Raw genomic sequence first — 22,660 nt, forward strand, 5'->3', positions numbered from 1 at the left:
GTATGGGGAAGGACTGTGAGTGGGAGACTGGTAAATGGGGGTAACAAACAAACAAATCAATCAATCAATCAATCAATCACAAGTGGCAATAGTTCTAAGAAAGAGAGATGAATAAGGTTAAAATGTTTACTTTTCAGCCCCAAATTTGGCATTGCTAGGGGTAAGCACTGAGTAGTCGATAAAAGAATGTTAAGTGACTGAGAAGCATCCTCAATGGCTACTGCCTGTGTCTTCGGTGTAGAGAAGACAAGAAGTGAGAGAAACAGCTCACTCTGGTTATTTAGCTACAGAAATTGCCACAGTTCAACCATCATGAAGGAACTTTACAAGAGTGTGCAGCCCTAGCTGAGTTTTTCTTTTCTTTTTTCATTCCAAGACACAATTCTAAAGATTTATACCCGTAAGTAATGTAAAAAAAGGAAAGCCACCTTAAAGATAGACTTAAGTGACTAATATTATAATAATAACTATAGTTTCTTTTCTCTTACAACAATAAAATGGTGCTCTAAAAAAGTCATGGCTATGTGCGAAGCACCCTGCCAACCACTCTATATAATATTGTCTCATAGTTTACAATTATCGTCTAAAGATGGCATCATTATGCTCAGCTAAAAAGGAAATGACAGATGCAGAAACACCAAATAATGAAGTTTTGTTTGTTCACTGAGTAATTGGTAGCCCCAAACCTGTACTTATTTTGTTTAAGAACATTGTTGAAGTACATTCTTCCCATTATTCTTATGATCACTAGAGTGCACTGGTTGACTGAGAGTAGACAACATTGTACATAGAATATCAGATACAGTGATTGGGAGGGGGTATCTGTAGAGTTCCAGGTTCTTATATCCCTAAACAGAGAACTGGATAAAGACTCACAGTTAAAAGCACAGTATAGTAGATGAGAAAGACTTTATCAGAAATGGTTCCAAGTAAGGGTTTGAATGTTCAACAACAATGCTGCACAGAGATTTGTGAGTTATTTTCATAGCACTGGCTTTTTTGCAGCATGTTTTAACTGTTACACAGGACCTTTGGGCTATGGCACCCAGCCTTGTTCTTGGCCACAAGCTTTTATTCCCAAACTAACCTGACAGCTATTATGAAAGGACTTTCAGATCTCACTGTTTTCCCTAATCCTTTGTCCTATGTATGAACTATGAAAATGTCTGCAGTCATAAAAAATTGATCCTTACACTTACAGGAAAATCAATGAAGATCATTAAATGGAATAAATCAAGCTCCTAAAGACAAAACTAACAATTTCCCATAAGTTAGGCTTATGTTTAAAATTATATATTTGGGTGTATTTAAAATACTTGTATTTATAGCTATAGGCGAACATCAGAGGAGACATGGGTATCAGCTTTAAGAGGTCAGTGAAGGAACACAACAAAGACTACCCACATACTTAAAAATCCGTATATATTTTACAGAAGTAAATAAATGTTTTGTTTAAAAAAGTAATCATAGAAAATGACATCCTTTCAAAAAATTTTCTATATAAATTAATAATAAGTATTGAATATAACACAGATGTTTTTCTCTTATGATATAGTTAGAAGCTAGATCATGATGTTAACTGTACACAAAGAGAGGGAAGAAATTCTTTAAATAGTGCTGTTATTATTTAGTAAATATTCTCAACCAAGGGCTGTTTATCTTGTGAACCAAACAGTGAAAAGTACATCCCAATAAAGACTCTTCACCAGGATCCTTCCCTCTCCTAAAGTATAATTTGAAGAGGGCATCAGTTTTCATCCTATTGAGCATGATAACTACGAAGAAAAAACCATTACTTGAACAAAAATTTATTTGCCACTGTAATTTTTACGCAAGTAATAGCTTCACATAGCTAAGAGACATAAGAAAGTATAATAAGTATTAGAACTTTGATGCCTGAAATATAATTAATTCAAATTCCAACTCTGACACACTTAGCTTTTATGAGCTTTCATTTATCATCTGAAAACTCATTAAACAGTATCATGCTTCCAGACATTCTATGAGGAGTTAGTTCTGTAAAAGCACACAGAATAGTAAAAACTGAATAGACAGATAGCTGTAGTTTTATTGTATTTTGGCAAAAAAAAAAAAAAGAAGGAAAAATTGTTAAATAGGAGAAAGAACATATCTTGGGAGGAGAGTCCTTGCCTAGCATATGAGGTGCTGGTTGAAATTCCTCAAAAAGTAAGAATCACATTTAAGGATAAAGTCTAGCACTGACACTTTAAAGATGTGGAACACATGATATATCACAATGATTCCCAAATTTCAGTCTTTATTTGAACAGTTTAATCTACCTATATTATAACAGGAAACTATTTAAGGCTATGTGAGAACTGAATCACTACAGAGAGAGGAAATTGGTAGTCTTGACTGTGCAGATTTATCCACTCTTGTTTTCTGGGACTGGCATTTTCCAAGATCAGGATTATCATCAAATACATAATTTTCAGATGCCAGTAAAAGATAAAAATATGGTTCACTGTTTTAGTTACTTCTTTATTGTTGTGAAGATATCATTACTAAGACAGCTTAGAGGAGAAAGAGTTTTCTGGGGCTAACAGTTATAAAAGACAGGTCCATGTTCATCATAGCAGAGAGCTTGACAGTACACAGATACACCTATGTATCACTAGAGTAGCAACTGAGAGAGAGAGAGAGAGAGAGAGAGAGAGAGAGAGAGAGAGAGAGAGAGAGAGAGAGAGAGAGAGAGATAGATAGAGAGAGAGAGAGAGAGAGAGAGAGATTTAGAGTTTCACAAAGCTTCACTTCCCAATCTTTTTTAAACATTTCCACCAATTTATGACTAAGCATTTAAATGTATGAGCCTAAGAGAGCCATTCTCATTCAAACCAAAGTAATAACCTTGTTCAAAAAATTATTCATTATATAAAGTATGAGCAGTTATTCTTGAGAAAAACACATTTGTATCTGTATTAAGCCTCCTGTACCAAGGACATAGAACTTTAAATTCTAAAAATAAAGAATTGCTTCAGGAAACATGTTGTGGAATGGTTGATTATTAAAGCTTGTTTCAAAAATAATTAGTGTTATCATTAATACATTTTCAGAATATTAACACGATATATAAACTATGCAAACTGAATAGGGCACCATTGATTCATCCATCCCATATACTGTCTCCAAACTCAGACAATATTGGTAATGTCAAAAAGTGTATACCAACAGGTGACAAATACAGAGGCAGATGCTTTCAACCAACCAATGAACTCAGAATGGAGTCCCCAATGGAGAAGTTAGAAAATGGACTGAAGAAGCCAAAGGGGTTTGCAACCCCACAGGAAGAACAACAAAATCAACCAACCAGACTTCCCAGAGCATCCAAGACTAAACCACAAACCAAAGAGTACATAAGGAGGGACCCATATTTAAAGCAACATATGTAGCAGAGGATGGACGTATCAGGTATCAGTGAGAGAGGAAAGGTCCTTGGCCCTGTGAAGGCTCAATACCCCAGTGTAGGGAAATGCAAGGGAGGGAGAATGGAGGGAGTGGGTAGGTGGGAGAACACTCTCATAAAGGCAGGAGGAGGGAAGATGGGATAGGGGGATTCCAGAGGAGAAAATGAGGAAGGGGATAACATTTGAAATGTAAGTAGAAAAAATTTTCATTTTTTTGAGAGTGTGAGAGAGACAGAGACAGAGAGAGATGGAGACAGAGAGAGAGAGAGAGACAGACAGACAGAGAGAGCAAGAGAGAGAGCAAGAGAGAGAGAAAGAGAGAGAGAAGAGAGAGAGAGAGAGAGAGAGAGAGAGAGAGAGAGAGAGAGAGAGAGAGAGAGAGAGAGTCTTCAAGAGCTATGGCAATAGCTTAGGTTGTTTGGGGGAAATCCTATAGAATGGCTATGTCCAAAAAAATGATTTGTTTTAAATAAAAACAAAAGAAGAAGAGAAGAAAAAGTAAATTAAAATTTGCTTACAGAGTTCTTTCACTTTTTGCTATTGTTGTATTTTTGTGGTATATTACTGTATAATACACTATGTCTGGCTCTGAAAGAATAAAAAAACCTTTTAAAGGGTATAACTAGCTATTATAAACTTTTTTCCTTTTTTAAATTAATATCTGTCTTATTAAATATATTCTGTATTTATATTTTAGATGTCATCCCCTTTGCCACAAACTCAACGCCCTTCCCTCTCCCGTTGCCTCCATGAGGGTACCACCCTTTCCCCCTCAGTGCCTTGGCATTTCTCTACATTGGGGAAAAAACCTTCTTGGACCAAAGGCCCCTCCTACCATTGATGCCATACAATGCTATCCTCTTCTGCATATCTACCTGTAAGCATGAGTCTCTCCATGTAAACTCATTGGTTGGTGTTTTAGTCCCTGGGACCTATGGGGGGGCATTGGTTAGTTGATAATTTTGGTTATGTTTTTCACATGGGGTTGCAGACCCTGTCAGCTCCTTCAGTCCTTTCTCTAGCTTCTTCACTGGGGTCCTCGTGTTCAGGATGATGGTTAGCTGTAAGCATTTTCCTCTGTATCATGATGACTCTAGCAGAGCCTCTGGAAAGGCATCTATATCAGATTCTTTCCTGTAAGCACTACTTGGCATCAGCAATAGTGCTTTGGTTTAGTGGCTGCATATGAGGTGGATCCCCAGGTGAGGCAGTCTCTGGATGAACTTTTCTTAAATCCCTGCTCCTTTATTTGTCCCAATATTTTCTCCCAAGAGTGTTTTTGTTCTTCCTTCTAAGAAGGACTGAGGCATCCACCTTCTGGCCTTCCTTCTCTATGAGCTTCCTAATTTTTGTGAATTGTTTTTAGGGTATTCAGATTCTTTTCGGCTAGTATCCACTTATCAATGAGTACATACCATTAGTGTTCTTTTGTGACTGGGTTACCTCACTTAGGATGATAGCTTCAAGTTCTATCCATTTGCCTAAAATTTTCATAAAGTCATTGTTTTTCATAGCTGAGTAGTAGTCCACTCTGTACAACAATTTCTGTACCCAATCATTTGTTGAAGGACATCTGGGTTCTTTCCAGATTCTGGCTATTATACATAAGGCTGCTAAACATGGTGGAACATGTGTCCTTCTTAGATGATGGATCTTCTTTTTGGTATATGCCCAAGAGTGATATAGCTGGGCCCTCAGGTAGTACTATGTCCAGTTTTCTAAGGAATTATGAGGCTGATTTCCAGAGTGGCTGTACTAGCTTACAACTCCACCAACTATGGAGGCATGTTTCTCTTTCTCCATATCCTCGCCAGCATCTGCTGCCACCAAAAATTTTTATCTTAGCCATTCTGATTGGTGTGAGGTGGATTCTTGGGGTTGTTTTAGTTTGCATTTCCCTGATGACTATGGATATTGAGCAATTCTTTTTAAGAAATATTTTAATTGAACAACTTTATTTAAAAAAACAAAGAAATGTACAGATTTTAAGCATTTTTGTATAAAAGTATACAAATACATTTTTGTCAGTACTTGCTTTTATTAAAGGATTGATAGTGTGCATTAAGATCTTACTAGTTACAATGAGCAATTTTATTGGATATTCTCTGTATTTATATTTCAGATGCTATCCCCTTTCCCCCAATCCTATCCCACCTCTTCCTCCATTGCCTCCATGAAGGTGCTCCCTCTCCCAAATACCCTCTTCCTTCTCAGGTGCTTCTCGCCATTCGGTATTCCTCAGTTAAAAATTTCTTGTTTACATCTATAAACTATTTTAATAGGATTATATGAATCTCTGGAGTATAACTTTTTGAGTTCTTTTTATATATTGGATATTATCCCTCTATCAGATGTAGGATTAGTAAAGATCTTTTCCCAATTTGCTGGTTGTTGTTTTGTCTTTTTGACAGTGTCCTTTGCCTTACAGAAGCTTTGCAATTTCATGAGGTACCATTTTTAAATTTTTGATCTTAGAGCATAAGCCATTGGTGTTCTGTTCAGGAAGTTTTCTCCTGTGCCATGTGTTCTAAGCTCTTCCCTGCTTTCTGTTCTAATAGTTTCAGTGTACCTGGTTTTATGTGGAGATCTTTGATCTACTTGCACTTGAGCTTTGTACAAGGAGATAGGAAAGGATCGATTTGCATTCTTCTGCATGCTGAGTGCCAGTTGGATCAACACCATTTGTTGAAGAGGCTGTTTTTTTTTTCCATTGAATGTTTACAGCTCCTTTGTCAAAAATCAAGTGACCATAGGTGTGTGGCTTCATTTCTGGGTCTTCAGTTCCATTCTACCTGCCTGTCTCTTATTTTAAACTTTTAAAACACTAAAAATTAAAACATTTAACAATTAAAAATAAGTTTCAAGGAAAAAGTTAAATAAATGCACTGTCCATTGCCTTTGCAGTGGAAGATTGCATTATGAATATACTGACTATTTTTAACAGTTACTATGTAGTGATAACATACCTGTAGAATAAACACATGTACACACAAGTATTGGTGTCTTCAAGTTTCCAAGAAACTAGTCTAATATTTATGGTAATGATTTAAAACTACAATTGAAAATTATGCTGAATCACTTCTGTGAGTTTATAGATATTATCGTGGCTTATAATGAACAGAATTATAAATAAAATAAAAACATCTAGAATATAAATATTCATCAAATCATGGCTACTGCTTGCTGCCATGCTTAACAAGCTCCAACCATTTTTGATTTGTTTTTCTCAGTGAAGGCCAGAGCATCTGACTGTAACAGGCAATGGTGCTGTATCTGTGACTACTTCTTTGAAACTAAAAAAATTATAATTTTCACGTAGCATATTTGCATGTTGAAAAACACTGCCCAAGAATCCCAATACAATGGTCAGTTCTTTGATTTGTTTCCTAGAACTGGACAGTAGTATTGAATCAAATCAAAGATGTTTCCATAGAAAAGAAAATGGCTCAGCAAACAAAGTACTTACTGCTCAAGCATTAAAAACTAATGAATGATTGTTTAACCTACAAAAGGCCAGATGTCTAAATACCAGCACAGCATGGATGAGACAAAAAGGCACTAGGAAGCTCATGACCATATCCCTTCCACACACAGTTTCAAACAAAATACCCTGTCTCAAACTTGTTGCATGGTAAGGCCCAACATACCAACTTATCCTCTGATTTCTACTGGAATACATCTCTGCATACTCACATAATACACACACACACACACACACACACACACACACACAGAGAGAGAGAGAGAGAGAGAGAGAGAGAGAGAGAGAGAGAGAGAGAAAAAGACAGAGAGACAGAGAGACAGAGAGACCAAGAAAGAGACAGACACAGACACAGACACAGACACAGACACAGAGAGGCAGAAGAGACAGAGACAGACAGAGTCAAAGATAGATTTTTAAAAGGAGTTCCAATAAATAAAAATGAAAAGAAATTCCATTTATTGCTTTAAGATTACATCTTTTATTGAAAACACTGGAAATCATATTATTTCCAAAATACATAAAGACTCACTTAATAACTACGTTTTTTGAGATGCACCTTATATCCCAGGTATAAATGATATTAATTATGAGCCCTTAAAACTATCTAACCATTATATACAATCTCCCCAAATCATTGTCACTTGGAAATTGTGTTGCTGATAATCCTTTGCTAAGTCTCTTGTTAAGAGAGTAAATTAAGAAAGAAGTCAGTCAGAGGGCCTAAGAGCCACTTAGCTCCTGACAGGAACTAAAATAAGTTTGTTGTCTTGTTTTGTTTTCTTCCTTTCTATTTCCAAATCACATTGAATTATTAATATAAACATTAATTTGAATTTAAATAAAGCCAAAATATATGCTTCTTTCTACTGAAAATTTAGTTACTTGTTATTTCTTACTTCAAAACTGAGAGGGTTAAGCATGTGTGTTCAGCATCACCTATGATTCTAAATCCTGTCTAATTAAACAAGAAAATATACATATAAAGGTCTTTGCATTGCCTGCCATCTAGTAGTGTATTTTTTTCTTACAACATTTTTTAAAGAAGAGAGACACACGTACAGATTTCTTAAAGCATTTTGGCAATTCTTTTAGAGGTTTGATAGTATGCATTGAAATTCTACTAGTTACCATAAGCATAGAGCACATGTAGAACAGAACGTAATATGGAGACAGTCAGAGTTTTCTTGGTGAGAATAGATTAAACATAATGATCTAATAATTCTATTTAAAAATGGGGTACAAAGCTAAACAAAACATTTTCAATTGAGGAATATCGAATGGCTGAGAAGCACGTAAGGAAATGCTTGACATCCCTAGTCATCAGGGAAATGCAAATTAAAACAACCCTGAGATTCCACCTCACACCAGTCAGAATGGATAAGATCAAAAATTCAGATGACATCAGATGCTGACGAGGATGTGGGGAAAGAGGAACACTTATCCACTGTTGGTGGGGTTGTAAACTGGTACAACCACTCTGGAAATAAGTCTGGTGGTTCCTCTCAAAATTGGACATAGTATTACCTGTAGACCCAGTTATTTCACTTCTGGGCATATACCCCAGAGATGTTCCAACACACAATAAGAAAACATGCACCACAATGTTCATAGCAGCCCTATTTATAATAGCAAAAAACTGGAAAGAACCCAGCTGTCCTTCAGTAGATGAATGAATACAGAAATTGTGCTATATTTACACAATGGACTACTACTCAGCTATTAGAAACAATGACTTTATGAAATTCCTAGATAATTGGATGTATCTAGAGAATATCATCCTGAGTGAGGTAACCCAGTCACATAAGATCAGACATAATATGCAGTCACTGATAATTGGATACTCACCCAGAAATATCTGAATACCCCAGAAACAACTCGCAGGCCATATGAAGCTCAAGAATAACAAAGACCAAATAGTGAAAGCCTCAGTCCTTCTTAGGAAAAAAAATAAGAGTATAGCACCCTCTCAGAGTGTGGTACACATAGACCTTAAATCATTAATTATCCAATAGCTAGGAATATAGCCTTGTGGCATTTTTTGATATCCATAGTAGTATATTTTTTAAAAAAATACAGTGTTTACTGCTAAGAAATTATTTACCAGCATCAGTTTACACAGTGAGATTATAAAGGAAGAAGTATTATTGAAGGTTTTAATGTCAAAATGTAGAAGATAAACAGTTCACATGAAGGAAATAATGTGATCAGAAATAAATGTTTTGAAATGTAAGTTTAGGTTTAGAAAACAAAGACCAATTTCATCACATTCAGTAAATTTCAACACTGATTGCACATGAGAAACACTTTAGGGCTTTTAAGAGTGTAAGTGACTGAGTTCAATTTTAAAACAATTAAATCCAAATCTGTAGGTATCAAAGATAAGCATCAACATGTAAAACAAATAACCCAAACCTCTCTTGAAGAAAATTGGGAGAGAAATAAAAGAGGAAAGTATATGGATTGTCAAATTGAAACTCCCTATTGTCATTCATCTGAATCAGTTTAAATCTCTCATAGGAATGATGCACATGAACTTAAAGACATAACTCTCAGTGCTTGGAACAATTGTTGCTGCCCTTTCCAAAGAACTTTGATTAATTTTTGGTATTAGCGTTTGTTTACATGGTTCTTACGAGTTTGTTGGTTGTTCCATCTATGGGAAGTTTAGGAACAAGCAAGTGTGATATTCTCTTAGCATCCTGTACCTTCCTATATTGTAGCTGGTTTTAAACATGGCAAGTGTACAAACTAATTCCAAGAATACACCAGAAAGAGATGTCTGAAATATGTTGACCAGTTTATATGCAACCTCTGAGGTTTTATGGAGAGGACTATCTTTGTTATTCTAAATATCTATTGGATATTTTTTCTTTTAAATACAGAAATATTTGAAATTCTGGACTTGCTTATAAATAGTCAAAGTAAATTATTTGATTTCACTTTTGAGTCATTTCTAATCTCTTTGATGAAACATAACTTTCTATTTAGAAACGATCACAGAGTTCAAAACAATCACAGTTATGCTTAAGCTTTAGTATTAAATTCGATACTAGTTTGAACTAAGATGTATTACATTAGTTCTTTTACTGGTGTTTCCTCATTAGTGACACTGGGACAACACCAACAAATTGCCAAGTGTCAGGTGATCTTAACGCTCAGTGAGGTTGTACACATGAATGACGTTTGAATGCAGCAAGAAATGAAATTGGCAGAGTAATTATTTCTATTTTATGAGGATAATTTCAGTCGTTAACATCTCCCCTTATAGTTTCAAAGGAACTGTAAAGAAGTAAAATAGTAAATAATTTATTTCCTTGTTAATATCATTTAAAACTTTAATAGTATTTCCCTTGGTAAATACCACTTTAGAAAACTTGAATGGTCGCTTGTAAGTTCTGTTGAGGAAACTGCCTTTCTTATTGCCCAACTCTATTGGATACATGCAGAAAAAAATGCATGTTTTGGGTCAGCAGCTTTGAAAATTGGAACTCATTTTTCATCTAAATCAGAACACAGAAAGGGCTGTTATAACTCAGAAACTACCACGAGTATCAAATTGATGCCTTCATATCAGATAGCAGAATTAATCTTTACATCTTAAGAAATGTTACTAGCTATTTACTATATCTATGACAAAACTAAAGCAAATAAAGTTACCTAAATTCACAAATACTGTACATCTTTCTTGTTAATAACATAGAAGTTAAAGCCAGGTATGCTTAATCCTTTACAGCAGCGTCTTAAAACAGGGTTAGCTAGGCATAGTGCTTTAGGTTCTTGGGAGAAAAGAAAGCACAGAAAATTTGAAGGGAATTTTTTTGTCAGTCATTATTCTAATATATCATTATTTTATTACAGTTGTTTAAAACACATCTAGCTGAGAGGATACTGAGCATCTTCCAACACTACTGTATTTCTCAATTTTTTGTATAATTATTTTTATAAAAACTATACTTTTATTTCCACTTTTATTGTTTCACCTCAAGGCAAAGTGAAAATTTCTGATTTCAAAAAAAAAAAAAAACATTGGGTTAAAAGTTGCCAAAGTGAATGTTGTTAGTAAGTACAGAAAAGTGTATTATGCTAATTTGTTTTTTAATAGACAAGTTAAATTATTTATATTTATGGTATATAATATTTTGATATTGGTAGATGCATTATATAATAACAAAACTAAATTAAAAATTATGTTTGCTATCTTATATACTTACTATTCCTTAGTGTGAATGTTTGAAATCTATATTCTTAACAATTTCTGAGTATAACTTTTACTATGATGAACAGTTACTGTCATAATATCTGTTGACCTCCCTGCCTTATTCTTTCTAACCAACATAAATTTTATTTGACTAATATAGGCCTAAACGTTAGCAACCTGAAAAAAAACTTCAACATAGAATTTGTGATATTTAGGTTAATAAGCAAGTACATAAAAGAAAGTATAATATATTAACACATATGAGCATATGAGTCTATTTTGATATTTAGAAATGGGTATCAATATTAAATCATTAATATAGATGACTTTTAAAAACTACATTATCTTTAAATTTTATGCTATTTTCATTATCTCTGAATTATTTCTCAAAATTTATATCTCTAATAAAAATAATTAAGGTACATTAAAAAATATCTAAGAGTATAAATGAAGTGAATTTTTAAAGCTTTCATTTTATGTTATGATTATGATTGATCTAAAACCTGAAGCCTCTTTTTATACACTATAATCTTGAGTGATGTACTGTATGTTGTTCCCTAGGAAAGACAGTAAAATGTTGAGAAGAAAGCTTAAATTCTGTAATTAAACAGGTTTCTCTTCCAATCCCTGTTTCAATATATAAACATATAAAATTCTTTAGTGTGCTAATCCTTCTAAAATCTATGATAATGCAGAAAACTAATCTGTATAATGGTTCTAAATTATATAAAATTAGTAATGAATTGTACCCCAATACTTGTAGACAAGAAAGAACATTGGAGAATATTATATGTTCATTGAATTTACAGAGAGATGATAATATAAATTTTTTCTTGAAATGTGTTCTAAGTAGATGTAAAATGAATGTTCTACAAAATAAAAACATTATAATCCGATGTACTTAGGGCAATTACAAATGAATGACTAGAAGTTTGATCACCAATTTTATGCTTCTTCTGGAAACAATATCCAATCCAAAATTTAAGTATTTTTTAGAACCAGAAAGCAAGAGGATACAAGTACACTGCAAAGGAGTCCTCTCAGGGTTTTTAAAAATATGCTGATGATCTATTTAATATATTTTGTATTTAAATGAGAGTGAATACTGATTATTACAAAGATTCTTAGGACTTGGCAGTATTCAAAGGACTTAACAGAGATGGTCCATTAGAAAGTCTTTATTGGTCCAGCCTATCCCTTTACTTAATCTACCATACAGTGTACTTAGCCTAATACCTTTTAGTTCTGAATAGATCTGAATGAATATTCAGAATCCCATTATCAAATGAGTTTCCTTATTGGTTTTGTTTATTTAAAATCAGGCATTCCTCTGTAGTTGTAAATGAAATAATATAATCATTTAGATTTTCAATAATTAAGGAAAACTAATTTTTCAAATTTCCCTTTGTGTCAACAGGATTTGCCAGTCCACTCACAGGGATAGCAGATTCTTCTCAAAGTAGCATGCACAATGCTTTGCATATCTATATGAATGGAACAATGTCCCAAGTACAGGGATCAGCCAATGATCCCATTTTTCTTCTTCATCATGCTTTTGTGGACAGGTTGGTTAACATTTCCTCATAAATTATATGTTCATTGCACTAAATTTACTGTATTTCAAAATGACTTTAGTTTTCATACCAAACCTTATAAATTATGGTGGTTTGCTATTTTGAGAGATTTTAAGCTAAGACTAAATTTCAAATAATTTATTAAAGTAATATTTAGTGATGAGAAACCAGTAAGGTGTAAGGTATAGAAAATTTAGGTGTAAGGTATAGAAAATTTTATGTTAAGCTTCAATACAAGTTCAGGTGTCAGAAATAGCCATGTCTTTGGACAGTACAGGGTATCTTTTATTTGATATTAGATTAGAACAAAGGAGTAAATTTCAATCTAATACTTGAAAGTCAATAGCTATAGCTTGACTTTACATAGGAGATGCACAACTCCCAAGTACTAGGTGGATTCCTCATAGGTTATGAGGCTATATGGTTCTATTGCTGAATTTGAAAGCTTGTAGACATTTGTAGTTAAGAGTAAACACATGAATATAGGGAATCTACTGTGTACGGATGGATAAAAAAATGACAGCTTCCACAGAAGAGATGAAAACACATTACTGTTTCCTAGAAATTCGCATGGCTTATAACTTGTTTTCTTTTTACTATTTTTAAAGAAAAGTGATATGTTGATGTGAGAGGATTTAGGTAAAGGTGTTAGTCAATTAGACCTTAGAGATGCAATATCCTGATATTTAACGTTTCAGAATTTTCACAGAAATAACTGTGTTGGGATTGGGTACTACTATCATCAATCACTGGATACAGAGTGTTTTTTATTGGTATTTAGAATTCATCAATGAACATCATTCAGTGGAAGTTAAGACAAATAATGGAGGTATTCTGGGTTTTCCTTTTCTTATCTTTAAAGGTGGCCTTTAAGAGAAGATATGAAGTATATGGAGGTTATTAAAAGTAAACAAGCTATGAAACTAACTAAACAGATGTGTTTTTCTTTTTTCTATAGAACTTACTTTATTGTATTATAATCATCAAAGTACTAGGTTATGAAAGTACATCTTGGATAATTAGTTTTAGTTTAATGTTATCAGTCATGACTTGTTTACTCAGGACTCAGCATGACAATGACAGCATGGCAACATGTAATGTGTAGTTGAGAGAATAAGTGGAGGATTACAATGTGCAGCTAACAGATTCTAACTTTAAAAGTTGAGTAGAAGAACTGGCTGTATATATTTTCTATTGTCCTTTCACAAAATAAATTGTACTAAGCTCTTGCATGTTAAGTGAAATTTACAGAGCATTGAAGCAATGCCAATGTATCTACAATTGATGAGCTTTACAGTATCATTTATATTATTACATGAGGAATGGAGGCTACATGATATTTACTACTTTCACTGCATGTGTCTTAATTTGTATGAACATGCCTATTAATAAATGAGAACCAAGCATACATAATTATTAGTGAATTATATCTGTTTTGGAGGTTAGACACAGTTTTATTAGTTTAAAAAATTTGTTAATACTTAGAAATGGATAAATATAGTAAATTATTTATAGATAAATTCATTTATAGGTAAATTCAATAATTTATATATAAATTCAATAATACCAATTATAGCATTAATTATGAAAACTCAATAAAATAGAAGGGGATGGGCATTTGCTTTCTTGTAACTCTTAAAATGTATTAGAAATGTTTGTTTATTTCTTACTAGTTTCTAATAAAGAGGTTTCAGGTAAGGTATTTATTTTGAAGCCTTTTCTCCATAGGTTGGTTTAATGAGGACTTCTTCCTGGCAATTCAGCTCAAAGTGCTGCCTAGAATTATCATATATCATATGATGTTTTTCCAGCCTTGGCTCCTAGAAAGTCTTCTCATCTTGACACAGCATGCCATGCTGAGGGCTCTACATGCAGTTCTCCTGTCAGCTTTCAATCCCAGCTGGTCTTCATATTCCCTTATGGAAATTGTCTGTGTTCAGGTTCCCAAATCTATGCCTTACTTTGATGTTATTTAGTTTGGCAAAAATGTTTCCAGTTTCAACCTTTGAAAAAGTGATGTCTTCTTCAGGAAATAATGGATTTTTGGTAGGTAGCACAGATGGTAGATAAATGTTTGGGATCAAAAAGAAGTTTTATTAAGACATTGGTTTACTGTTCACCTTACAATTCAAGGTTTTATATGATCAAAAGCAAACACAATTCTACAAACATACATCCAATTATCTGGACATCCTTAAGTAATTTTTATTTATTATATATGTCATATTGCACTTAAACAGGCAACAGTCACTACACCTTTCTCATCTCTACCCATTTCTGTCTAAGTCCTATAATATAAATTAGGTAACATACAGTCAAATGTAGCTCCTCTTCTAATTTCGACTTAATAGTAAATGATATTTTGGAATGAAGAAAAGAACATGATTGAAATTAAGACAGACAGTCATCCTCTTTAGCATATGAACTTACAACACTAAAATTAAGACTGTCACAAAGGAAATATCTAATAGTTATTTCTGTATAGAGTATAGATGTCTTGAAATATAGATACAACTTTAATTGGTGACATTTGGGAGGTAAACATGTTCAGCTAACAAGACCTGTAAAAAGTTTGCAGTTAGAGTGGGTTTATTTTAGCTCTAATTATTACAAAATCTACTAAAGTATTAAAAGTACACATAGCATTTATAAGAAACTAGATGTATACTGAATCCTTTGAATGTTGGATAAATGGACTCATTTCATGTCTACAGATTCTACCATCATATAAGTTAAATCCTATGTCATCATATTATAGATTAAAAGAAACAGAATTTAACAGAATTTAAGTCACCTGCTATGAACCTGCTTCATAAAATACTGAACAGAAGGCATATGCATTAATAGACAAAGAAAGAAAAGTCTTCCATCAGTAGGAAAACTGAAATTACCATTACAGTTGTTGTTTTAACAGTAACCAAGTAATATGTTTGCTACAGAAGAAACTATCTAATTAGAATGAACTACAAAACGTTGGTAACTTGAAACCAGAATGACCAAGATGGGCCTGTTGCCAGTTCTTCATACCAGCTCAGACCAGCCATTTTAACTGATGCCTGATGTCTTTGGGTACATTGGTAAAACAGAGGAGGCAGACAGGCTGAGGCACCAAATGAACAGAAGAAAATGAACAGGATAAGATGTTCACTAGTAGTATTCATGTTTAAAACTCTAGATTCTAAATATGAAAAGAAATTGTGTGATAGAAAAAAACCTTAACTCTGGAATCCGAACCCATGAGAAACTTCTGGCAATGCTCAGTGAATCTTATACGAGATTATAAAAGCTGGTGGACCATTCTGGATGAATGTTTCCTCACGTATTAAATGATGTTAATGAACCTTCTTTAGTATAATGTATTTAAATTTTGCAAATTATAGCTCAGTATACGTAGACTAACTCTTATAAAGAGTAAGGAGTACACTTAAAAGTGGCTACATGGTCTCTATTTTTTTCAGTCCTCTCCAGTAAGATAACAATACTTCAGCAAGTCTCTGAAGCATGCCTTTTGAAGGTAGGAAAATTCTGGCTAAGTGCAAACATGAACTAGTGCATTCTAGGAATAGTGATTCTGACTTGATCCTCAGTTGCAGATAATTCTTTCTTCTGCAGCGATTTATTAGATGTATTTGCCAAAGAGGCTTTTCTTCCACTCTACTCACCAAGTGTCCCCTGGGCTAGCTTACTAAGAAGACTGTCCAAACCATATGCCCTCAAATCAGATGCTGTACCAAACTGTCAACTCAGTAGTCCAAGCAGAAGGGTGGCAGCAAGACAGGTCCCTGGGACTTCAGGAATGAACAGCAGATTGCTTCCCGACTGGTGACAGGAGGCTGAAGCTTGCTCACAAGGGTAGAAATATCAGGGTTATGGAAGGAGGTCATCTTTAAAAGTCAGAGATGTATCTGCAAATCTCCATTTGCCACCAGATCAGATGTCAGAGGGGAACCTGCTCTCTTTGTGTTTCTTTTCTTATTGTTTCTTTTCTTATTATTGGCCTATAACCCAGTTTTAAATGCTTACTTGTTTTCTGAATCAGAATTCATTTCCTATAACAAATTGCCATTGTACCATTATAATCATATTTAACCATATTCCTTCCAGCTGCTTTTCCTGTTAGATTTAGCTCTAAAACAGTTTGTCATTGCTAGATTGATTCATGTGTGTTGCTACCAATAAATCTTGTGTTCTATGCTGACAGTCTATAAATTGATCACCTCTAGCATCTAACACTCTCCACGACACAGAGAAGTCATCCACTAGGACTTCCTAAGGTGTCATGCAATTAAAATTTTGAGCACTATGGGTTATCAATAACATTCTGAGGTGAGATAAAAATATTCACTAGAAACATTGAATTGTAATCTATTTTGTGATAAAGAAATCAGTTGCTCTGACAAGTAACCTTAAATATGTCTTATAATGAAGAAAATCTCTCAACTAGTAGGATCAATGTGATTTAGAATTAAAAGAATTACAGTAGTGTTAACCTAAATATTTCATTGGCAACAGTAGAACAGAAAATAGGTCTTCATTATTAAATCTGAAAATATGTTTTCAATGCTAAATCTGAGAAAAAATCCTAAAATTTTGCATCAAACTCTTTAAAGGTAAGTGCAACTTGATCCTCCCACAGAGAGTTTTCTGCTAAACTCACAGAGGAATGCAAACTATCAGACCCCAGGAGGTCTTAGAGACTATTGAACATGACAATAGGGTATTTAACCAAGTCAAGCAGAAGCAGAGGGACTACAGAAAATGATCTCATCTTCCTCACATAGAGAGGAAAGATCAGAAAGAATTTTTGTAATAACACCAAATAGCAGATCCAAGATCTCAAAGATTCAAATAGGCAGAAAACAGAATCCTTGCGGATTATAAGTCATATGTTTAAGACCATGTGATTTAGTACTAGACATACCTGATTGGAAGTTATCCATGTGTATGATCTTTACTATGACACTTGCTGTTATCTAACCCTTTCTATATTAAAGCAGAAAATGGTTTAAATATTAGTGTCCATATGAATGTATAGCTTTCAGTATTTTGTACTTTTGTTTGTAGTATTGTGGATGGAATTAATGACCTTGTACAATTCAAGTGCTTAATTACCAAATAATCCTCACCATTTAATTGGATCATGGCTTGTGATACTCAAAAGTAAAATACATTTGCAAACATATATTTGATAATATTTAACACAGAGACAGTGTTTAAAACCATAAAACAGTTTAAATTACACAAGGACTTTGTACAATAAAAGAAACAGTCCAAAAACATTAACCTATACCATTATTAAATGCATGAGCAGATACATGTTAGGGAACAGGAGTATCAATAGGAGACAAAGGATGAAAAAACAGCATATGAAGCCCTAAAATCCATTTAAGAACATGAGAAACAAAGCAAAACAAAGAGAACTACTACCACTACCACCGCCAGCAACACTAACAGCACCACCACCAACAAGAACAAAAAGAAACAAAGAAAAGATACCAACAAACATATCTATTGCTCTAAAAAGAGCAATAAAAATGATGTTACTCAGCCTGTTAGTGACCAAGGCAAAAGCAGATTTGGTAGCTACTCAGAATACAGGAAGCCAAAATGAAAGTTCCAGAACAGTTCTTTTTAAAGATTTCTAATGAGAAGTGAGACAGAAAAAAATTGGATAGGGTATATAAGAAAAAGCTTTAGGAAATTAAGTTGTATAAAGAGATGCAGAAGGAAAATTAAAAAATCACCTCAGTATTATATGCTTGACTGTCTTAGCTTCTGTTCTATCGCTGTGAAAAGACACCAAGGCAATTCTTATAAAAGAAAGCATTTTATTTTATACTCATGGTCCTATGGGAGAATGGAGTTCATGATCTTCATCGTGGGAAGCAGATATTCATGACAGTAAAGCAGTAGCAGAAAGTTCTATAACTTAATCTTCAGACAAAAAGCAGGGCGTGGTGGCTTGTGTGGGCTTCTAAAATCTCAAAGCCCCTTTACAGTGATATACTTTCTCTAACAAGACTGCACAGTTCTAACAAGGTCACATCTAATTTTTTCCAAATAGTACCACAACCTGATAACTAAACATTTAAACATATAAGCCTATGAGAGTTTGTTTTTATTCAAATAATCACATTTATGTTTGAGGTTTGAAGACTAGGCACCAATGAATCAGTTCTGTGAGATGTGCCTGACTTCTGCACATTTAGAGAGGAAGATAGAAAATAGGTGCATATGTGCATGCAAATGTTGTATTGAAGAAGTGAGGTGTTTTTATTCTTCTTTATTTATTGTTCTATTCAATAAGATTGATGTTCACCATTTTTAAATCTGATGGCTACTCAGGAAGGTAAGAAGAAAGAAAATTTACAAAAAGGCTTTAGAAAATTATTTTCCTAAAATTATATAATTCAATATATCAGTAAGACTTTGAATGTAAGAAATATACTGATATTGACAATGGGAAAATTCTACAACATAATGTAGTTCTTTACAACCTATTTAATACCATGCAGTAGGGTCCCCTCCTCCCTCCCTCTCTCTCTCTCTCTCTCTCTCTCTCTCTCTCTCTCTCTCTCTCTCTCACTCTTTATATATATATATATATATATATATATATATATATATATATATATATATATATATGTCTATATCTATCTATATCTATATCTATCTATATATATATATAATTTGTAAATTCACACTCAGAAACTAGTAGTCAACTGTCAGAATTTCAATTGACCTCTATATTATTTCGAAGCATCATCTCCTAGGTCTGCTATTATATCAGTTCTGACATCAGGAAAATAAAATTAGAAATATAGCCTCTCAAAAAGTGAATTCAATTTTTTATTGCCATAGAATAGTGCAACAGACTAGGAGCTTAAGAGCAGACATTTATTCTAACACAGTTTCAAGAATTAATGCCCCAAATTAATGTCAGCAAATTGAATTCTCCAGATGATTTCTGTCCATGGTTTGGTCATAGCCATCCTTTTCTTGTGTGCTCATGTAGAATTCTTTTTGTGTGCATCTGTGTCCTGTATCTATTTCTTATCCAGATTCTGGTCATATCTGATTTTGGCTCCAACTAATGAGTTACTTAACTTAATTGCTAGTCTCTGACTTTGTCTTTAAATTGAGTAACACCATGAGGTTCTGGGTATTAGTTCAATATATTATTGATTAGGGTGTGGGGGACCATTTAATATTTTATGATGTTGAACAAATAAAAATTAAACTGTAGACTGAAGGAAGATAGAATGGCAATAGAAAATGTTGAGTTAGAATAGAGATTTTAATAATATCACAGCAAGAGTAAGAAGAAAAATAATTTTTAGAACAGATTTTTAGTTCCAAATAGCAGGTTACTGGTGTCACAATTTATGGGAATTCTGCTAAGAAAATATTAGAAAAAAAATTCATTAGAAGTTAAAAACATTGATCTTTAAAACTCAAATTATGAAAAATTACATGGCTTCAAATTGAAAGCTATTCTTGAAAGAAAAAAATTCTAAATTGTTCTTAAAGGAAAAAAAAACAAAGCCAATAATAATTACTAAAGTACAAAATATCCACAGGAAATATTGATTTTTCATTTCATCTCTGATATATTTAATTTTATAAATTTATGTTATTAATATGATCCTGATGTCTTCCTTGCTTCTGGATTTATCAAAACAAAATTTTTGCATTTACTTTTGGAAAAACAGAAGAAAGTGAGGATGCATTATGTAAATGTTATTTCCATTCTGGCAACAAGGCAGTGTATGGAGTACAATCTGTCACATCGTCCAGAATAACAAAGGGTAGGGAGCTGCTGTTGGATGTGGAAAAAGACATATTACTATGCGCAGCAAGTCACAGAGAAATGCCAATTTTCTTTAATTTCATCTTTATTCAATAGGAGAACAATGTTTATATTTACCAAAATATGGTTTATTTAAATGTGATTTTCCTCCTGAGGAAAAAAATAAAAAAGACAGTAGAACTCCCTTAATCTTAAAAGAAAGACAAGCAACAGACAAAATTCAAGATTGGCGTTGCCATGTTCCCCCTAACAGACTAGAAGTAAAATGTTTTAGGGAAGAGAAATCACATACAATGTCTTAATCACAGTGACCCCTCTTCTCTGAGTTCTACTGACACAAGCCATTAGATCCCTCGCTCACTCCACTAAACTGTGAGCAAACAACTCTGTAAAACACATAGTGTAAAGGGACCCAGCCTTAAAATCCACAAGTGGTCCAGTTCCTTAATTTTAGTATGTCCTCTCTTTCTGCTATTTTTCAGATAGAAAATGTCTCATTTCTCTTGTGTTATATAAGGAAGACTTGTTTTAAGAGAATGTTTTTTATAATTTTAAATATGCAGTTTGTGTAATTGTAAGGTAGAAAAGGCTCTCTATTCTAGGTAGAAATTATCAGTATCTTCCACTTCTAGCTGAGAAGATACTGGCAACTGACATCTGGGTAAGTGGGAGTCAGCTTTAATTAAGGTTGTGGCCACTGGGAAGATGACCACTCTGCGGTGGTCGTCCACGAACCCAAGAATCAATGGGCACCTAAATTGGGCTCGATGTGTTTAAAAAAAAAATAGGCATGACACAAAGTTTTGTGGTTCTGAGAGAGTGTGAAAGAAAGGGAGAAGAAATGTAGATACAATCAAAGAACTAAAAGAAAATGAGGGCAAAATAATGAAAATCAATTATAAGAAATGGTTAAAAATGACAAAAATCTGAGATAATATCTGGTTCTCTTTAGATTAAGAGATCAAGCTTTAATAAATATAACAACAACGTTTTAAACACATGCAAAGCTGTCTGTCAAAACACTACACTCAGGCACATTTTGGAAATAAAAAGAAATTGGAATTACCATTAAATTTAAAATTAGGCTTATTTCTGTCCTTGAGTATTAGGATTTTAATCTGTGTAACTTAATAGCTAGATTTGACAGAAATGAAGTTCTGTGGCCATGACTAAAATGCTGGTGTAAATCTGAAGCTCCTGTATACATGCACCAGAAGGGAATAAGAATAGTATAAACTCAAAACTCAATATTAATGAAGTTGTGTTTTCCAAACCTGATAGATGCTTAATGCTTTGAAGAGCTCGAAACCTGGAATTTCTAGCACATCATCTAATTTTCTGGCTTGCAATTAAACGTAGAGTTGGAAGCAAGTAAAAACACGTTTCTGAAATTGAAACAAACTAAGTTTCTGGGACAAATGTGTTTGAATTATAAGACATAATACAAAAACGGACTGCTAAGACTGAAAAATAGAAGTACCAGGTACAAGGTCAGTGCAAGGAATTTAAAACGTGTTCAAAGGAAAGCATTATTTTGGACTTTTCCCTTTGTTTTGTCATTTATTATTAGGACCAATAATAATAATAATTTATTTTAAATATTAAAATACAAGATTTTGGAAAAATCAAGACAGTATCAAAGTACACTCATGATGAAGTGATTGGGGAGAGGGTTTAATTAGAATCTCTGATGATCACTACAAAGGTTTTTATTCTTCCTGTTCATCACGTGGTAAGCAAATCAATTATGTCTCCAACTGCAGAGTAAGCATCAGGATTTCATTTCAGCTGTCTGTTCTAGAATTTCTCTGAAATAAATTGAAACAATAAAAGGTATAATTTAATGCAAGTAGAACAAAGACAGAAATTCATAGTGTAAATAACTCCAAGACTAAAATATCTTAAACATCTGTTTCTGTTTATTTACAAAGCAATTGCAGATCCTTTCTTCCTCTCTTCTATCCTTCCTTTCACCCTCTCTTACTTCTTTTCTCCTTTTCCACTTCTTCCTCCTTCCTTCTTCCTTCCTTCTCTTCCTACCATCTCACCTACTTTCCTTCCTCCCTCCCTCCCTTAACTTCTTTAGTCTCTTCCTACTATCTTACCTTCCTTCCTTCCTTCCTTCCTTCCTTCCTTCCTTCCTTCCTTCCTTCCTTCCTTCCTTCCTTC

At 33.6% G+C, this 22,660-nt stretch overlaps 1 protein-coding gene across 1 annotated transcript in view; it reads left to right on the plus strand.

Moving 5' to 3' along the window:
• The window catches only part of TYR (tyrosinase), a gene marked incomplete at both ends in the record, with an annotated part of 80,277 nt that overhangs the window by 11,811 nt on the left and 45,806 nt on the right, over positions 1-22,660 (plus strand). Inside the window, one exon of the mRNA XM_080911699.1 lies at positions 12,525-12,672. Coding sequence (XP_080767825.1) covers positions 12,525-12,672 — 148 coding nt within the window. The remainder of the gene's footprint in view (positions 1-12,524; positions 12,673-22,660) is intronic.

The sequence above is a fragment of the Micromys minutus genome (assembly GCF_963924665.1).
Source record: "Micromys minutus genome assembly, chromosome: 2".
NCBI lineage: Eukaryota > Metazoa > Chordata > Mammalia > Rodentia > Muridae > Micromys > Micromys minutus.